Below are 20525 nucleotides of genomic sequence, written 5' to 3'. Positions count from 1 at the left end.
AGAAGAAAAGGAAATAAGGCTGCATGATTGACACGTAGGACACCTCTGCTGCACTGTTGGCTCATTTAAGTGTCCTCTGCACATTTTAGCAGTAACACCTTTCCTCTGTCCTATGAGATTTGTCTCCCATCCCCTCCCTACCACACCCTCCATCGCTGTTACTGGAGTTTCTATGGTTTGCATGGCTGGAGAATAACCGTGGAGAAGCCAGGGTATCACAAGCTTATGGATTTTGACAAGAGAGGGGGCAAGGGAGAGACAGAGGAAGGGAAAAAGATGTCTAAGACAGCAGGCGGCAGGACTGGACATGGCAGGGGTTCGGGCACCAATTCTGGAGTTCTTATGGTTGGCCCAAACTTCCGTGTCGGTAAAAAAATTGGCTGCGGTAACTTTGGAGAGCTTCGGCTTGGAAAAAACCTCTATACTAATGAATATGTGGCCATCAAATTGGTAAGTACTTATATGCTGAAGCAAAATGGTTGGTGTTGTAACATTGACTCTGTAAATGACTTGTACTGATGCACACCTACAGCTCATCTGACAAACACAGCTTCACAAACATGAATTCTGCTTTTTCAAAGTGGTTAAATAGGAAAATGCAGCCGTGTCTCGGAATGCAACTCTCTGCTTTGACCTACGAAACAGGAAGTGAATCGGATCCATCCCCACCCCCCACTTTTCTCACATGGCCTCATGACCATGATGCTCAGCCTTTGTTTATCAGTGGTGAAGAACTAAGATTAGATTATATTTGAACCAGTATTGGGATTATTTTTTTGGGAAGAATAGTTAAAAAGAAGGTAAAAACAGACTTTAGCTTTGTTTTAAAGAAGCGCTGAAGCTTATTTTGTGTGTTGTAAAATTGAAATCTACACAGTTTTATGAAGTTCAGCACTTCAGAAAAACCCAAACATTTTTTCTAAAAGCAGAACATCGTTCTGAATTCTCATTCCTAGTTTCTCTCAGTCAGTATGTCTAAAACCAGCAGTTTATTTAATAAGCTCACACAAGACCTGTGAAACATTTTCTGTCTTTGGTTTTAGTCAGCATGAAGAATTTTTTGTAACTGCGGCATCGATGAAACCACATGAAATGTCAAGGCTTGTTTGTTTTTCTGATTGCACAAGTTCCTCAACTCATCCACTTCTCAGCATTTGTTTTTGCTGTTTATCAGTTCTGTCTTGTAAAGCCTTGATCGCAGTGCCACACTTACACTAATAAGACACTGATGGTCCAACGGAAATATTTGGTGACTCTAGTAATCACCCTCTTGGTGTCGGTTTTTTATTTTAATTTTTCAACTCCGTTACACCTACGCCGATGTGATGAATACTTTTTTCGTCACAAAGATCATGATGTTAGAGCGGATACACTCTTCCAGATTTACCTACCACAAAGAAGGCAAAGACAACTGTAACTGCTGTTCTACTTTACAGAAATCTTTAGTTGTGTTCATTTCCTCACCACAATTGCATGAGAACATCCCATCTGTTGGATATTTTTACCACTATGGTATCCAGCTAAATCTGGAATTGGCAGTAGCTTCAGAATATTGCTACAAGAACCGTGTTCTCTGGCTTTTATCTAAATGACTGACTGAGAAGATGATGCACTCTAAAATGTTCAGCTCTAGAAAACCTAATTGGGAGTGTTTTATTTATCTTATTGAGATTTTTTTTTTTGTTGCTCTTTCAGAGCTACAGCATTTGCTGTGATGATTCAAGTTTTTGTTTTTGACATGGAAAGGCACAAGAAAACAACAGTACAAGATTTGTTTGCAGGAAGAATCTTTCTTACAACATTTAAATAAAAAAAAAAACAAATTCCAACATCTTCACTACTTGTAGCTTCTTGGCTTTTATTCAGTCATCATGATGCGTTTACAAACTGCTAGCAACCCAAACTTGACCGCTGCAGTGACCATGAACGTAGTTTAAACTTTAGAAGTGGGGGGGACACAACGGCATGAGGACCGGGGTGGTTCTTTACAGTAAGTATACAAAAAATATGTATAAAACTACAGCCTAGGCAGAACTGCACAGGTGGCAGGAACGGACAATCACGTTGGCAAGTATCAGTAGAGCCAACAGATTAGCTTATGGATGGTTCTAATGGGAAATAGGCTTCAACACAAGCGGTTGTTTTTCGCTTGGTCCTAGTTCTCAATCAGTGTTTATTTAATATAGCGTATTTTAGACAAAAATTGACTCAGGAAAATATAGAGGGAGGGAAGAAAAAGGAGAAAGGCTGAAAGGTTGTCTTTGTTTCCAAGGCTTGTCGACACACAGCGGTTCAGTCGTTGGTCCAGCTGGGTGCTTTCTCACACTGACCCAATGCTGTGCCTCAGTGTGATTGAGGCACAGCATTAAAACCTTTGCTACAAGTATGATTATGATTTCAGGAATAAGAACGGCATCAAAAAGAAACAATACTGTTAAACAATTACAGGTTGTTGTTGGGGACGTAATAATGCTCCGAGAATTGATTTAAAATTGGTGCAAACTAGTTTAAATATCCTAGCCTGGCAAGCCAGACTAAATAAATGTATTATTTAGTCTAGTCTGGCCACGCTCCATTGACGGCTCTCGGTTGTGGGGTGGGTTCTACCGTTGTCTTTCAAATGATCTCCGCATTCCACTGGACAATGAATGTGACATACTCTTGTTTCACTCTGTTGCATCATCCCACCCACCAGGCATATAGAGTGCCCTGATTGGCCCACAAAGCGGATAAAGCTCTGTGATTTGTTCACTAAGCAGATAGAGCACTATGATTGGCCCACCATTATGGACCAATCACAGCTCTTTATGTGTTTGAAACCCCTCTAGAGAGCTGTGATTGGCTAGCCAGAGTCCTGGTAGGAGCTGCGGAGGTTCCAATGTAGCATGCCTAGACCAAACTTTGCAAAGCAAGAATTTGGTCTAGCTCACTAGGCTATAAATATCCACCATGGTTGAAAAAAAAGCAAAACTGATTCACAACAGCCACAAATATTACGTAAAATGGCAAGCTTGCTTTCGCCAAAGTGCTGCTAATCAGAACAGAGGCAAGTAGGATTGCAACAAATTATTATTATTATTATTATTATTATTATTAATGTTCTGTAATCAGTACGGATTGGTTTGTGGATCAGTCACGTGGAGGGTGTAGGTGCTACCTGTTATCCAAAGCAGAAACACACAGCAGTGGTTATAGCGGAGGAGGAGGAGAGGAGCTTGACAAACCTCCTGCATCATTTAAGTTGCATGTATGGGAGCATTTAGGCTCCCCTGTAAGATACAATAATGATCAAAAGTTTAGCACGCGCCTTCAGTCTGAAGGCGCAGCGCTGCACGCACACACACCTCTGATTGTTGGAAAGGAGAGGGGTGGTGCGCAAAACATGTCTTGGACAATTGTCACATAAACGTGTTAAGACTTGTAAATATTGTTGGGGACTAATCTGTAAAAGAGGACGAAAGAAAAATGAACGGTGCATCAGCAAGGTGAGGAGATGTCAAGTGAAAGCAGGAGGACACGCAGAGCATGTCTATGTAGGTCAAGCCGTTCTAACAACTAATCAGCAATCAGACTTCTCTCCTGCTTTTATAGCAAGTAACACATTGAGCAGAACATTTTGCACTAAGTGTTCTACAAAGTAAAGAGAGAGGAAAGCTTTTTGTTTTTTCTGTTCTTTTTCTTTCTGCTGATCCGAAAACGACCCGTTCCATGACTGAAAACCACGATAGAGTCCAAACCGTGAGATTTTTCTTGAGTCGCACCACAAGACGCAAGCATGGCTACAGCAAGCAACTTCGAGATGGTGGATGCTCCAATCAATTTGAAGTCAACAGTGTTGCAGCTTTTTGGCTTGTCAGTGTTTACAAATGTAAAGGGTGTACGAAATACCTTAAAGACAAAAATCGGAGTTGTGAACTTAAAGTTGGGAATCGAATCGTGGCTTGAGTGAATCGTTACAGCCGTAGTTGTTGTTGATTTAGACCTATTCATTTCCACCACTGTCTTCCTAGAAAGGAACCATTTCACTGTTTGTCCCTGCAGCATTTGTCTTGCTCATCCTCTCATTACCTCTAATGTCATTTTATCTTACCAAGGCAAACTACAATGTCTTTAAGTCTATTTCTTGTCTTTGATTATTTCCGCCATGATTTTGCAAACAGCTCCAATCCTATAGTGTGGGTTTTATTTTAGCCTCTTCTCGTGTCATTGCCTGTTCACTGTGAGATAGTTGCTTTATGTGAGAGACTTGACACCTTCAAGTTCTGGTATAATCTGCGAGGAGTGATAATTAGCTGAAGAATCCTCTTTGTGGTAATGACTGGCTTTGACTATGACAAGTAGCTGTAATATTTGCTGAACCTTGTAATAAGTGAACGCCATGGTGTTGACGCTCATTGTACTGATTATTGGAGTGGCCATGTAGGACGATACACACAGTAAACACTGAGGCCTTCTGTGTATTGTGTGTCAGTCATGAACATACAGAGCAGTGTTTGAAAACGACTCAGAGGGATTTTTGCACATAACCTTAGCTGGTCTGACTGAAATAAGCAATGCAAATTACATCAGATGAAGCTAATGCACTCAGTTCTGAGTTCTCGTTTGTTTTGTTTACATTTGAGCTAGAGGTTGATTGATGTGGGTTTTTCAGCTGCTGATACCGATATCAATGTGTAGAGGGGGGTTTAGAGAGGGGGGTTGGCGTTTGTGTGTGTCTGCTCTGTCTTCTTGATCCCCAGTGAGTCGTGGTGGATGGCTGCTTATACTGAGCCGGGATCCTCTGGAGGTTTCTTCCTGTTAAAAGGGAGTTGTCCTCTCCACTGTTGCTAAATGCTTGCTTAGTATGAGGATTGTTGTAAAGTCACTGTCTGACACTAGTCAGTGACTTGATGCAATTTGCTGGATTCTTTGTATAGGAAACTTTTATTTGATTGGCTTAATGAACTGACCTGTATTGAAATGTTTACTATGTGAATGTTTTCCTCTTTATCTTCATGCCAAAATGTCACTAATTGCATCAGTGTGTGAATGTGTGTGTGAATGGATGAATGATACACTGTAGTGTAAAGCGCTTTGGAGTCCTTACTCTGAGAGGCGCTATACAAGTGAGGGTAGTTTATCATTATTTTGTCATTTGAAGTGCCTTGAGATGACTCTTGTCATGATTTGGCGCTATATAAATAAACTTGAATTGAATTGAATGTAGAATTAAAATGCTATTGGCTAGCTGAATGGTTATAAAGTGTATGATTCAGGCTTGGAATCCACTGCCATCTCAGCTGCCTTTCTATATTCAAATGGTGCATGTGAGTGTTAAGCCGGGCGTACACTGTGCGACTTTTTCACTTTTTTGAGCCGATTTCCCACTCGTGGAGAATCCACGAGATCGGGGCGAGTTTTGCGCCAAGCGTCGTGTAGTGTACAGGGGGTTACGAGAGGTGAGTAACACCACGTGACCAGCTACCGATCAGCAATCGTGAGCTCGCACAAACTTCTGGCGTGTTTAATATTTTGCTCGTCCCTCGTCGCACTTTTGAAGCGGCGCTGCGAGCAGCTGCGACCCAAAAAGTATCAGAACCGCTCACGGCGCATACGCAATCCTGCATCAACATCGCTCGCCCGCTATTTCCCTAATAACACACGTTGTTCTTTTTTGTTTCTACACGTTTTTTTTATTCACAAAGATTGTCAAGAAAGCGTGTTTGTCGTGTTCATGTCAAATTAACCTGATCACAAAACACAGATTTACTTTCTTTATTTCGTTTTCCTCATCCAACCCCCATAAATCCCTGTGTGTCCTCCTGCAGCACTCCCGAAGGACAACAGGCAAGACAAGACAAAAAAGTCTGACGTGTTGAGTAAAAACTGCTATTTTTAGCATATTTTTAGGTCCGACGTGTTGCTACCAGACGTACAGTGTGAGCAGTCAGATCGCATCCGAGAACTGGGTCGTACAGTGTGAGCTCATGACTCGTGAGATCTGCCCTGCGAGGAAGTCGTACAGTTTGAGCTGAAGCTGAGTGCTACGAGTGAAAAAGTCGCACAGTGTCCGCCCAGCTTTAGGGGCTTGACCCTCTGACCAAGAATTCTCCAGAAAGGGTTGAGGGGCTGAGTGGGACATGGTGAATCTGCAGTCTCTGGGTATGCAGCTGTGTACTATTGTGGAATGCACAGGGGTAGGCGGAGTTTGATCTAATCCAAGCATCTCTTTTCCTGGCTTGTAGAAAAAATGGGTCACGAGAATAACTTATGTTTAATGAAGAATGACATTTCAGTAGTAATGTTTAATTATGTATTGTGCTAACCATTCCTCTGGAGGGTGTAAAATAGCATGATACAGCCCATTTAAAGCAGGCAGTATCCTGTCAATGGCACTGTAATGTTTCATAAACATAACAGGGTGAGAAAAAAGACGAGCCAAACCCAGCTGTTGGATTCAGTTGTCAGAAAAATAATAAAGTAAGTACAGGTAATCAGTAGAGGTGAAATATCACTTATGATGTTTAAATATTCAGCGACTGAGTCATTTGTGCAGAGGCATGTTCGATGCTTTCTCTGAGCGAAGTCGGTCACTGCTGGTCAGTCGTGATACTGCGATGGAAATCTGTGGTGGTGTGTCCAGCTCTCCTGTCTGCCTCCCACTGAAGCATGATAAGCAGCTCTTGTTGCAGTCTAGCTCAGCAGCTTACACAAGCTTGCCACGAGGCAGTTGTCTGAAAACTGTGAATGCACAAAAGCCTTATCAGCATGTTTAGCTGGAATTAAAGTGACATTTTGACGATTTAAGTTTCTCCACACCCTGCTCGGGCTCTCTAGAGTGCATGCTGGGCACGCCGAATGAATAAATCCAGAGATGTCAACAGTATGTAAAAACCTAGCTTCAGTCAACTAGCTAATCCCCTAATTAATCAGTAGCCAGCAGCAGCCCTGGTGCACATTGTTCTTTTTTTTTTTTTTTGAGGAAGATACAATCAGGAGTCTGAATTCAGAAGCAACATGAACAATGCTCATCTTGAAATACTGTAGTGCAAATTGTGACCTCAACAAATAAAAGGGTTGGAAAGTGAAATAGGGTGTGTGCCTGTAGAATTGTTTGTGCTGTGCAATTGCACTGCTGGTGTCATGGCAAAGCTTTAGTCATGGATGCATTTTAAAGTTTACACTCTGTCTCATTTCTTAGTTTTTTTTTTACGTCCCATGATCAATTAGAAGTGATCCAAAATGTTTTCCTTCTGTTTCTGCTTGCTGCTGAGTTTACACTTCCCTACTCAGTCTCATCTTTGTTTGTAGCTTTGTAATTAAAGTGGTAAACTAAAAACAAAATAGCTAAACCACAATCAGATGATTGTAATTTGTAAAAGACTGGAGCTGAATTTACCTTTGTGCTATTTTTAAGCAACATACAAGAGCTGGGCATAGGTTTGGAGGTAGTAGATATAAAACTGATTTGTGCCTCATAAGAAATTCCAACATGGGATTTGAAACTTGATGGTTTGCAGATTTGGGAAAATGTCATCAGGCAGTAATCTTTGTTAAATTCCTAATTATTGTCGGAGAGAGACCAACTCTTATCTGCCCCTGGGAGCCCCGTAATGCACATGGGGGTGTCCGCGACACGGTTTATATGCAGGTAGCGGGTACTGCGGCTGCTTTATATAGCGACTTGTTGCATTCTCCCTCAACCAAATCCTCAGACCACGCATTTTAGCTAAAACGCTAATGTTAGCTTGCCTTGCGTTGACTGTAGAGTTGTGGGTGATGGTCACGCAGATGTGTCATGAGATTTGAAGTGTTGCTACCTTTCACAGACACTTTTTCCTGTACATGCTGCAAACAGGATAGCCGTCTTCTATCAACTGTCCCTCGGCATTCTTCAAATATCCAAAAGATGCCCATACTCCCGACTTTGTCTTCTTTGAGGGATAATAAATGTCCTGAGCTCTGCCGTCTCCTTCTTTGGCCATTACTTCAGCTTTAGCTTCAAGAAAATTTTGGTTGTAAACAATAAAGTGCGCATGTGCTGCCGGCAACTTCAGCAGATGATACGGTGGCTGGTAAGGGTCATCGCTCCTACACCGCAGCCACGGTAATCCACCGAGATAATATATATATTTAAAAACAAGACGGTTATTATTATCGTCAACTTTTTTTCCGGGGTTTACCGCTACACCGGTTACCGTGACAACCCTAATTCCAACTGATGAAACACATCACACATGTAGAGCCCTTTTTATGAGACACACTGTGCCGACAAATCAACATAATTTTACCGCAATGGTGTGTCTTATAAAAGTGTGTGTCACCAGTTATAAACCACCTAAGGCTCTCTGATGTGCCACGGGGTTGCGGCAAATTGACGACGTGTTTTTATAAAAACGACTAATAATAACATGATAAATGTGATTTGCCACTCCTCAAACATTCATGCCCAATTAGGAAAAACGCATAAAAATGACTGCAAGTTGTAACAGTATACTTGTCATAAAAGTTTTAAATCTGAATAAATATCAGTCAGTCCTTAATTTTGGCTCATGACCTCAGAATTGTGGGGTTTGTAAAAGTTATTTAATTTAAGATTCTGAAATCAATGTCTTCTGTTGTCCAGTTCCAACAGTTCCAGATTATCACATTTCAGCTCGTATCCATCTGGACATGTTAAATCTGAGTTGAAACTCGAGATAATCTGCACAAGAAACAGCTGTTTGTCTCTGACACGGCTTATTTCTTTACACCGCCTCCCTGCTGATGCGCCTCATCAGAAAGGTTCCTTAAACAGAGGACTTCCCATCCACACCCTTTCCATTTCACATTGTTTGAGCCTTATTCTCATCGTTTGACATCTTTAATATGTTGAAATTTGATTTGATCGGTCCAAGAATAATGAAGTGACGCTACCAGCTGTGAAAGGTTCACTGTGATCAAGCAAAGGTCAAAAGCTATTCTTAGACTTACACATAATGCTGGGTCTGTTCCTTTGGACACATGCACAGACACTTGTCACATTAGATTTCCAGATGATGGACAGCACTGATCTTTATTAATATGTTGTCATTACAGATTTCTGTTACTGTGTCATATTTTACCGTTTTATCATGCTCTGTTTTTAAGTCATTCCTCACCTAGGATCGCTTTGATTAATTGCAGACAAAGGCCTAACTGGGTTATTGATACAAAATTTTTGTTGCATTTATTCTTTTTATTAGCTCTTCATTAAATGAACCAGACACATAGACTAGCTGAAGGCGGCAAAGGACATATTCCATTTGTTCTGTACTTACAGAAGTGATCTAATCCCTGGAAAAGCACGTTGAATTGGCTGAAGGCTTGGTGTCCACCTCAGGGTAAACTCACAACATGACATAATTTCTTGTTCTTGTATGATAAACAATTTTATGTTGACTAAAACTTGTAATGTTTTTTTTTTCCATAGACAAAATGGTTGTTTCAAAAATGTAAGTTAGTGGTGCAGGGACCACACCTGATGTTGTTTTTAAAAGAAAAGGAACATCTTACTCATGTTTGCTCCAGCACCAAATGTGTCATGGCTAACCCTTTGCCCCAAACTAAAATGAAAAAGTTCCGTCATTGCACTAGAACACAGCTGATGTTGCATTAGTAGCACAGTAGTTCTCATTATCATTTTTGGGGCAGCAGTGGCTCAGGTGGTAGAGCCGGTTGCCTCATGATCGGAGGGTCATGGGTTTGATTCCAGCTCCCGCCAGGGGTATCCTGCTGTTGTGTCCTTGGGCAAGACACTTCACCCAACTTGCCTGTGTTAGTGGTGGTCAGAGGGGACGACGGCTCCAAATGGCAGCCTCACCTCTGTCAGTCCTCCCCAGGGCGGCTGTGGCTACAAGTAGCTTGCCATCACTAGCAGTGTGTGAATGTGAGAGTGTGTGAAAGCGTCTTTGGGGGTCTTGAAAAGCGCTACATAAGTTCAATGCATTATTATTATTATTATTTTTTTTTTTTTTTATCCAGAACATGTTCTGGGTTCATTCATCATTAACCTGCCATGCCATTACAATAGTCAAAAAATAGATATTGACACAAAAAGTTAGTTTATAATTACTCGTTTGTGAGAATATTGAAGTTTTGTTAGCATACATTACACAGCACCAAGGGAAACTGGCAGCGTCTCTGTTCCATATGAACTCTGACTGACATTCACTACACAGAACCAACTGTTGTCACCTGCTTGTTTATTACGCTAATCTTTATCAAGGCATCACAGTATGAAGACAGACATTAGAACATGAGACAAAGGCTGCACCATGTTAGAAACACTAATCCCTATAGAGCTCCAGGAGTTGACTTCACTTCTCCCGGCATGCAACAGTTCAAATCGAAACAGCGCCATATTGGCAGGCAGAAGCCCACAGCTGGACTATTTGTTATTGTCAGAAAATTCAATCAGACGGGAAATATGGTAGATTCCTGTTGTGCCCCAGGATGCAGAACAGACGCGGACGACATAAGGAATGAGCCATCTACAGGATTCCCCAAGATCCGGAGCGCCGCAAAAGTTGGATCATTGTAATAAAACGCGCTAGTGGCTGGGCTAAAATGAAACTGTGGGATCCCGAGAGTAAAGGCTTTCGCTTATGCAGCGACCACTTCATATCAGGTACTTAAACCAACGTTTCCTCAACTGTGTATGGTATTTATTTTAAATGCTTTTATTACAATTCTTAGCGGGCTTCCTAAACATTTTGGCGTGCCTTTTTCTGTCTTATTACTCATAGCAACAAGTAAACGTCACGTTAAACGTTGCCTCGTGAGTTCTGCGTGCTGCCGTTTACGTGTTTTATGATCCCAGCAATTAACCGGCTAAGCTGTATTTCATTTTTAAGCAATGGTTGATCAATTGTCAGATCACACATAAAAAGCACTTTGGATTGCTATTATCTGTCTCACCGAGACATATCTCAGACAGATCCTGAGACGTTCCTGCCTGACATATTTATTTTTTTCACGGAAAAAAATCAAACTAGTGATTTCTCTTGGCGTTCAGTTTATACATTCAAACAGCACAGCACTCTATTTAAACTACTTAAGCCGGGCGTACACTGTGCGACTTTTTCACTTTTTTGAGCCGATTTTCCAGTCGTGCGAGAAGCCACGACATCGGGGCGAGTTTTGCGCCGAGCGGTCGTGTAGTGTACAGGGGGTTACGAGAGGCGATTAACACCACGTGACCAGCCGCCGATCAGCAGTCGTGAGGTCGCAGGGACTTCTGGTGTGTTTAATATTTCGCTCGTCCCTCGTGAGGGTATCGCACTGTTGAAGCGGCGCTGCGAGCAGCTACGATCCAAAAAGTATCAGAACCGCTCACGGCGCATGCGCGCGCAATCCTGCATCAACGCCGGCCGGTCGCTCGCTATTTCCCTAATAACACACGCTGTTCGTTTTTGTTTCTACACGTTTTTTTACTCACAAAGATTGTCAAGAAAGCGTGTTTGTCGTGTTCATGTCAAATTAAACTGATCACAAAACACAGATTCACTTTCTTTATTTCGTTTTCCTCATCCAACCCCCATAAATCCCTGTGTGTCCTCCTGCAGCACTCCCGAAGAACAACAGGCAAGACAAAAAAGTCTGACGTGTTGAGTAAAAACTGCTATTTTTAGCACATTTTTAGGGCCGACGTGTTGCTACCAGACGTACAGTGTGAGCAGTCAGGTCGCATGCGAGAACTGGGTCGTGCAGTGTGAGCACACGACTCGTGAGATCTGCTCTGCGAGGAAGTCGTACAGTTTGAGCTGAAGCTGAACGCTGCGAGTGAAAAAGTCGCACAGTGTACGCCCGGCTTTACATGTAAATCTATGTTTTTTGTCCATCCATCCATCCATTTTCATCCGCTTGTCTGGAGTTGGGTTGCGGGGGCAGTAGCGTAGAGAGGCCCAGACTTCCCTCTCCCCAACCACTTGGGCCAGCTCCTCCGGGGGAATCCCAAGGGGTTCCCCGGCCAGGTCCGGTAAGAAATCCGCTCCGACAGCTTCTGGCGTTTTTAAAAAGTATCCCAGGGGCACGGTAAGGGTCGGAGATGTTTAGTCTATTTAATTTCTGACTATTTAAAACAATTTCTTTGGTTTTAAAGTTTGAAGTAAACTCAGACGAAGTAAAATCCAAGCCGATCCCGTTCATTTTGTTTACATTTGTTGCCTGCCAACATGGCGTCTACTCTCTGAGAGTCATGTGACACCCGGAGCTCTATATATATACTGCTGCTTCACTGTGTTACCTGGTGCAGGCAGGGCCCACTTTCCCTCTACAAATGGCTCCAATTCTCAGTATTTTGTTCCAAAAATTGGATCAGATTATGTAATATGTACAGGACACTCAGTAAAATCTTTGCATTATACAAAGATGCTTCATCATTCATTTGCAGCTTGGCCCCGGTCATTTGCAAAGCCATAGCTTAGCCCATCTGCTAGGACTAAAGATGACTCCTAAGTCCATGAAGCTGCCATAAGCCTGTATTTCCTATTGTAAGCTGTTTTAAAGAGTTCTTCAGCTCTGTGCCATCTGCTTTTTTCTCATTATTTATATATTTGGCACTTGCTGTCCCTTATCTCTGCCGTGGCATGACTTGTTTGAGACACGCTTGTTATTCATTTTCATGTGGGAGGTGGATGACGCTGCAGTGGTTTCCCACTCCACCTCCCAAACTGGTCACGTCTCCTCCCACACGCTTCCACATTTCTGTTGTCTCCTGTTGTGCACTCTTGTTGTTTTCATTATTGTGTGCACATTATTGTCATTAAGTAATTAAATTATTTGTTTGTTGGGATACCTCTTGCGTAGGCCATGTTTGGAACATGATGCAGAGGTTTTTTATTTTTTATTTAGATCATTATGTAAGAGCAGCAATCAGTTGAAACAACTTTTTCTTTTATGTCCTCATTTAAAAAGAAAATTATGAGAGTTATCATATTGATTACATTTAATAATTATTTGAAGTTTGGAACTTGCATTTCAGTTTGCATTGATGTGTAACTAAATTTACTGCTTTTTAAAGCCCCGTTCCGCAACTTAGCGGATTTAAGGACTCTGTTGCCCCCTCCAGGCTGGCTGCGTAACGTCACTGTAGCAAAGTCAAAGGTCTCTGTTGCACATTGGCTATTTTCCAACACGCGTACACAAACAACAAAGCGGCGTTTGAGCTCGTAAATCATCAGTAAAAATCTGCAATGAGCAGCGAGGTGAAGTATTAATATTTTAATCTTACCAATTTATCTTAATCATTTGGTTATGTAATAGTGGCGAAAATGCACTGTTTAACAGTCAGAAGCACATAACGAGCATGTCCGTGAAAATGTTGAATAATGACAATCTGTACTTAAATAATCGAAGAGAGGTAGTATTTATTTATCTATAACAGTGACAAAAGTGTTATGCTTATGTAGTGATGAATAAACCACAGTAATGTAATTTTTACATTTAGTAATATTAGTGTGACAAGTATAAATGTTTTGCCAAACAGCATTTGCATTTCATATATAAAAACAAATGCCTTATTTTATAAATTTGTTAGTTATATTATTTTAACTTCTCTCGAGAGGTATCAATGGCATCTTCTACATCCTCATCCTCAGAACCCCAGCAGAGCAGAGGGAGAGGACGAGGGAGAGGGGGTGGACGAGGGAGAGGGGCAGTAAGGGCTAAAAGCAGAGGATCTAGGTTCACGGTAGACCTGGATCCTGACAGACAATTATGACTGGGAAATCTTCAGGAGACATGCAAAGCTGAAATGCAGGTAAACTATCCTCTACCCCAGAAAAAAAATCATCTTCTCGTCAACCAAGTAAATAGTTTATTTTTCTTTCTAGGCCAAAATACAGTCATTGTCAGCTCAAGAAAAAGACCAGCTGCTAGAAACAGTGATGTCAAGATTACCAGGTTTGCTTTTTGATGTGTTGGCATTGCAAGATCCTTCTCAGACTCCTCAACCTGAAAACATATATAACTTACACTGGTGCACCTGCAACAACTGCAGGGAGATGGATAGTGACATAGAGAGGCTTTGCTGCAGAGTGGCACCTGATGACTGCATTAGCAAAATGGCATACATGGACTACTACATAATAGATGAAGGAGTGTTGAGGCTGGTCCGTGCAGCTTGGAACGACATCTTCGCTATAGATGATGCCCAGGAACCTGGTGTCCAGCAACGTCAGTACCGGCATGCAGCGTACAGACAGTTTGTCCTCTGGCAGCACGGCTGTCTCAGACAAGGGAACAGGGTTGTGATTCCAAGCCACTGCGTATGGAGGATCAGAAGTACGTTTCCTGATCCCAGAGGCCACTTCACAGGATTTAGAGTACATTGTCTAGCTGCGTAAAATGGGTGTCTTGTTATCATAGTTATAAATAACATTTTCAGTAATAAAATTTTTTGTTTTTGTTATTGTACGCAACTCTGAAAATGTGAAATAAATTGTTCCAAAAAATAACACCATCAGTTCATTTTTCTATGTTCTTTATTATTTTAGGGGGGACACAATCTCCCCTAGAAACATGTGCCTGTACAAGTTCTACTGTGGGTGGTGGATTTGTTACTGCAAGCAATCCTAAAAGTCTCTGATCACCTGGTCTGAGAGTCTGCCGTGGGAAGTCCAGCTCCACTCGGCATTTGCTTCTGAACTATGGCTTTCTGCAGTTGTGGAATGTAACTGTACTGCTTTGCTTCTTTTGTAGTGTAAACACTCCAGTTCTTAGATTTCTTGTTGTAGTGCCGCCGGTATCTGGGGAAGAAATTGACTTCATGTTTTGAAACAAATTCAAAATGTAACAATTAGGCCTCAAAAATAGAAAATATTTCTAAAATTAAAACCTACATCTTGTTTCCTTCACAGTTGCGAGCTGGAGGTCGGTGGTTTTGGCGATTATAGTCTATTGCAGCAAGCAACGTCCGTGTCTTGTATACTAGTGGATTGTATGCAAACTGCTTCCCAGCATACATTAGGACGTGGTTCTGGAAACTCTCCAAATCACTTGTTGTTCTGGTGAAGACAACACATAAAAACCTAATAAAACCAGTGTGTATAGCTTTTCTGGTGTGCTAGCTATAATAATGAAGTAGATACTACAGATCAAGTAGAGTCAATAATATTTGATGTGCTTTAAAAAAAGTGTACATATGACAATCTGTGCCCATCATGCAATAGTTAATGACAATACTTTACATACCTGAAAGTTATGAACTTTTTCACGTCCTTTAACCACCGTTTGTTTAAAACGATCGCTGCGAGTGCCAGGTGAGCTTCAGAACCTGAATGCGCAATATAGTAGGCTGAGTTCAAAATCATAATTTCAGATTTAGAAATAAATATTCCTGATTACCTTGAATCAAAATATCCCTGATTACCTTGAATCAGCCAGTTTTTATCAGATCTCGAACTGTCCAAAGGCTCATGCTGACAGGAACCAGATGCCCACGTGTGTTGGTTTCGCACATGATGCAGTACCCCATGCCACATCATCTGTAAAATCATAATTGACAAGTTTTAAAAGATGTGCAGCGTTTTAGCCATGGTAGACAAAACATCAATTTCTAGCTGGAGAAATACTAATAACATAGCAAAGTTTTCTTCTCCCACTGTACCTTGAAATGTTCCTCTGTAGTCGCTTCTTTACTACAATACCAAAAGTGGTTCACTATGTCTGTTGTCCATTCCAGGATCGCACCACTTTCTTTTTTCATGCCAGCCTGTGAAAATAAAAAAACAGACTGATCCATGGACCCGAAATCTGTTATAGAACAAAGCAGGGATAATAACTGCTATTTTTAAAAGCAACATACTTGTCGGATCTTTTTCCCCAAATTCTTTTTAGCATGCCAGATGTCAAGGGAATGATGGACAGCTTTGTATTTCCCTCGATCTGGATCTGTAACATAGTACAGTATTTAGAAATCAATAAACAAATCACAAAAAGTATTTGAACTAAGTTTATCTTACTAAGCAATGCTGTTATTTGAGGGTGAGCATCAGTGACCACTTCTTTCACTGGTAGCTTGTGGAGGAGGACATCCATGGTTCTTATGAAGCACTCCTTATTCATAAGTACAGACTTTCTGTCTGTTTCCCGCTTATCAACAGTCACGATATGTACACTGTCTCTAGAATCTTGTTAGATCGTTGTGTATGTACAATACTGTGCTGAATGGCCTAGGCACACGCACACAAAACAGTTGAGATGTCGCTCAGCTAAATAAATCCTTCAGTCTTCCATGTTATAGCATACATTACCTGGGGAGTCCGTTATTCCATCTCCTGTTGCAGACAAAATAAAAATTCATTATATTACTACGAAGTTTAAACACTCACTGGACTCTTGTAAATGACTAACACTGGAATAAGTATTACATAAAATCTCATCTAGAACAACCACTTTGTCCTTGTGTTTTAAGCTATTTATGACCTCTGCCCTGGTGCTCTCCCAAAACTTCTCAACAGGTTCAATGCAATATGTATCCTGTATTTTGAAAAAAGTGTTTTGTGCCATCATTCCCATATTCATGAAACGGAAGAGGAGGGCTGTTTTTCGGTAATTGTTCCCCGACAACAGTATGTTTGTTGCCAACATAAAGTCACCTCCCTGCATCACAAACTTTAACAAAGGTTGGGATTCCTTCTCCACATGATGTGTCCGAAAGGGCAAGTCTAAAAAAAGAACACACAACATACAACTTTGACAAAAATAGAAACTGTATATAACTTATGTATCGAAAAACGTTTAGGGTAAAATTAGAAAAGAATAAGTATAGTTCCTCATCATTCATCATTAAACAAAAATAGAAAATGGTCTCTTACCCATTCCAGCCAGGCTCCTGTTCCACGAGGTTTCAAAGTTGCTTGAAATGGGGCTCTTCCTGGACATGCTGTTGCAGTGACTGGATCGTTGTAATTACATGTCCGGAAAGGCAACTCCAGGTATGACACCAGCTGCAGCTGAATATCATTGTAGACAATGCAGGCACTTTTCCCAATCAAATATTCTTCACACAGAACTTTGGGTTATTTGGGTGTGGTTTGGATCTCCTCATCCGTTTCGTTGGTAGTAGCTATATCAATAACAGCTTCATCTAAGCTGATGTTGTGTAGTTGTTGAATGACTTCTTTTGATATTGTAAGGCATGGTCTGAATTAAACAAAATAATGACAGATACATTTGATATTATGAGCATATTATGAAAAAATTAATTATCTGAAATGTGCTGAATAACCGTAACACACCATAGACAAAGTTGTGGAAAGAAATCCTCATCAGAGCTGTCCCAATCTTCTTCTGGGCAATCTTCACCTGGATAACAGCATCCATCGTTCTCAACACTATTAATGAAAAAATATAACTTGCTAGAAAGAAAAACAATACCAATATTATGTCCAAAAAAATAAAAGGAGATTCAGAACTTACATGCTGTTCCTCAGATCATTCAGATCCTCTTCATTCAAACAGTCTTGCAGCTCTTCTGGAGCCATACTCATAGAGTGCATGCTGAAACACGTAAATGAGTTAAAAAAATAGATACTTTCATAACAGAAAAAAATACATAGAAATCTTGTCTATAATGAAAGTAACACCGACCTGGATTCTAACACATCTATTTCTTTTTCAGAGCACACCTGTTGAACACCTTCAATGTTGATCTCCTCCACTCTAAATAATAAAATGTATTATTAAAATACATGATTTAAAAAGAAAGAAAAAATACAACATCAGATAAATTTCTAATGGTCTAACAACATGATATTGATAAATCACAACATTATTTACATATCTTATCATAGAAAAATACTAAACATACCCAGACCCCTCTGTAACAGTTGATACAGGTGGTGGTGATGGTGCTTCTATTTCATTTTGTCTCTTATTTGCCGTAGAAGTAACTTGCTGTGTTTCATACCTGAGAAGATAAGAGTCAATTTAATCCATTGTCAAAGACTAATTGTGTCACCACCAGGCTCAACAACACTGGGCCTCGAGAGCTACTATCCTTCTGGTTTTCAAAACTTCTCGGCTTCAAAACAGCTGAATCAAAAGACTGAAAAGATTTTTCAGCTGTGATCAATGTTAGCAAAGTTCTTGTAACTACTCAATCCATGTATTCAGCTGTGTTGGAACGGAGATGTCTCTAAAACATGCAGAACAGTAGCTGTCGAGGACCAACGTGGATGACACCTGGTCTTTCGTAATGTTTACTAATTATAATCAGAAAAAACAGGACTAATAACAAGTTTAAACCTAAAAGCTGACTCGGGGCACGTTGATAGAGACAAGATGTTTGACTTAGTTACTGCTAAACAGAGTGTACGCCGGGGCTTGCAGCTTGATACGACAGACCCAACTCTTACATGTTAGCATCACATTAGCCTCTGTGGCTAACATTGCGATTGAGTCAGTTGTGTGGATCAAAAAAAATACTGAAAAAAGACTTCCACCTACACACATTTAATAAATACTTTTATTAGAACCGTATAACAACTTAATGCCCGATCAAACACAATAACCCGGTGAAATATTTCTTACTTACCTATTCATTAGCACCACGGCTAGGTCAGAGTCTGTAGTACATGCCGTTCTTTCTAGAAGAGCTCTCCAGTGAGGAAAAGCTGGCACATTCTGTTCTCTCCTCTTTCTCTATCGCGTTCTCGCTCTCTTTTCCTAGATTCCTCTGATAATGGTTTTCTAGCTCTGTTTGGTGGATCTGCCATAGCTGAAGTCTCTAAACCGGTCGTCTACGAGATACTGCCGTAAAGCAACACGCAGTCAGTGCTTCCACCGGCGGCCCACCGCTCAAAAACTGTATAATGCAGTAAACAGACATGAGACCCCATAACACTATCACAGTTATGAAAATGAACATATTAGATGATAGTATTACACCAAAACCTTTCAAAAAACATTATTTAAGGTGTAAAAGTTGCAGAATGTAGCTTTAAAAATGACAACGTAGAAAAATGCTTTCGCCTATAAAGTCATCTACGGTAATTAAATGAAAAACTTTAAAGAACAAAGCTGATGTATTTAACACCTCTACATATGAATTCTCTAAAAGGCATATATTGATTTTTCTAAAAATGACTGAAAAGTGTTGAGGTAATGGGTTTATCAGTAGATTGTGTCATTAAAACCCTTATCACTAGTGTGGGACTAATCTAAACCCATTTAAAAGGTGCATCTCACAACATCAAGTGTAAAAGAGTCGTAGTTTAGGAAACAGTGGTAACTGTTTTTTAGTTTTCGTGTGGTTCCATTTGAAAACAAATGAATATACATAATACTTCAGCTCTATCTGCCTCCCCTGCAGGTCATCAACCAGGTACTGCTAGAATATCAAGGCTGATGCAGCTGGTCTAGAAACAAATTAATTTAGAGACGTTTCGTTATTGACGGCTCTGTTCAAAAGGGAACCTTCATTAAATCAAGAGCTTTGTGGGTGGTTCTGTATGTATGTAACTGTACTGCATGGCTGGTAATTTTCCACCCCAGAAAAGAATCCTCCGAAGAAAACCTTAACTACAACCACATAACATAATTTATAGGTCTAAAAGTGGCACCATAAAAGGATGTGAAGTTCCTTATTGTTCTCGAAGTAGCTCATGATTTGTGTTTCCACTTCTCTGTGCTAAAAGAGTATCTGAAGATAAGATGATTCTGATTTGATAAAGGCATATTGGAGTGAATGTGAGAGCTAAACAACCTTTTAGCTTTCAGTTTAAATGATTTACAACAGCAGGACATTGGAATTAGGGATACCTGGACATCATTTCTGAGATTCTATAATGAGTAGGAAGGTACATCTTTAATGCCGTTTTCTGCAGCGGTTGAACATGCAAGCCAATTGATTGGTTTTGGGTGAATGAAAAAAAATCTTCCTTTTTCAGGTGTTAAATCAGGACTTTTAATACAGCACTTGGCTCTAGACTAAAGGAATTAAGTTGGGTTTGTCAGTTCTGTCCTCCACATGTTTGTCTGTAATGCCCTTATCACTAGTGTAGGACTAATCAGATTACATTTTAGGTTGTGAAGCTTGCCATTTAGTGAACAGCATTAGTGGCTTAATTATCAGCCATTTTAACACAATGACCTGCTGTGTGCCAGCTGGAAGAGCTCTTATCTTGGCATGTGTCACAAAGTTTGACCTCAGATTAGGTCAAATGTTTTAGCTACTTAAGTCGTCTCATTAAAAACAAAGTCATGTGTTGCATCGTGATCTTCCAAGATACATTTCATACCAAGGTAGCTGACTATTTTACTGATAAGTAGTTTAAAACACACAGATTTCCGCGCCAGGATGAGATTCTTTTATACTTTTGTATCATTAGCCACGTTTACACGCGCCAAATTTCCCCAATCCGATTCAAATCTTGGTTGATCGGAAATCCAGAATCTCTGTTTACATGCACACTAACTAAAATGATGCGATCATGCCGTGAGTTTATATGCGCCAAGTATTCATTCCGATTAAATAGGTTAAGCATGCACAGAGTTGTCTTTCCCGGAAAAAAGTAAACAAA

General features: G+C 40.6%; 1 protein-coding gene across 5 annotated transcripts in view; it reads left to right on the top strand.

Moving 5' to 3' along the window:
* csnk1g2b (casein kinase 1, gamma 2b) overlaps window positions 1-20525 on the top strand; it is a 46358-nt gene continuing 25833 nt past the window's right edge. For all 5 annotated transcript variants that reach the window (XM_070554249.1, XM_070554247.1, XM_070554248.1 and 2 more), the window contains exon 1: window positions 1-450. In XM_070554249.1, the coding sequence (XP_070410350.1) occupies window positions 226-450 (225 nt within the window). In that variant the 5' untranslated portion in view covers window positions 1-225. The remainder of the gene's footprint in view (window positions 451-20525) is intronic.

Source organism: Nothobranchius furzeri, chromosome 8, assembly GCF_043380555.1.
Source record: "Nothobranchius furzeri strain GRZ-AD chromosome 8, NfurGRZ-RIMD1, whole genome shotgun sequence".
Classification (NCBI taxonomy): Eukaryota; Metazoa; Chordata; class Actinopteri; order Cyprinodontiformes; family Nothobranchiidae; genus Nothobranchius; species Nothobranchius furzeri.
This window is presented reverse-complemented; position numbering and strand designations above follow the sequence as displayed.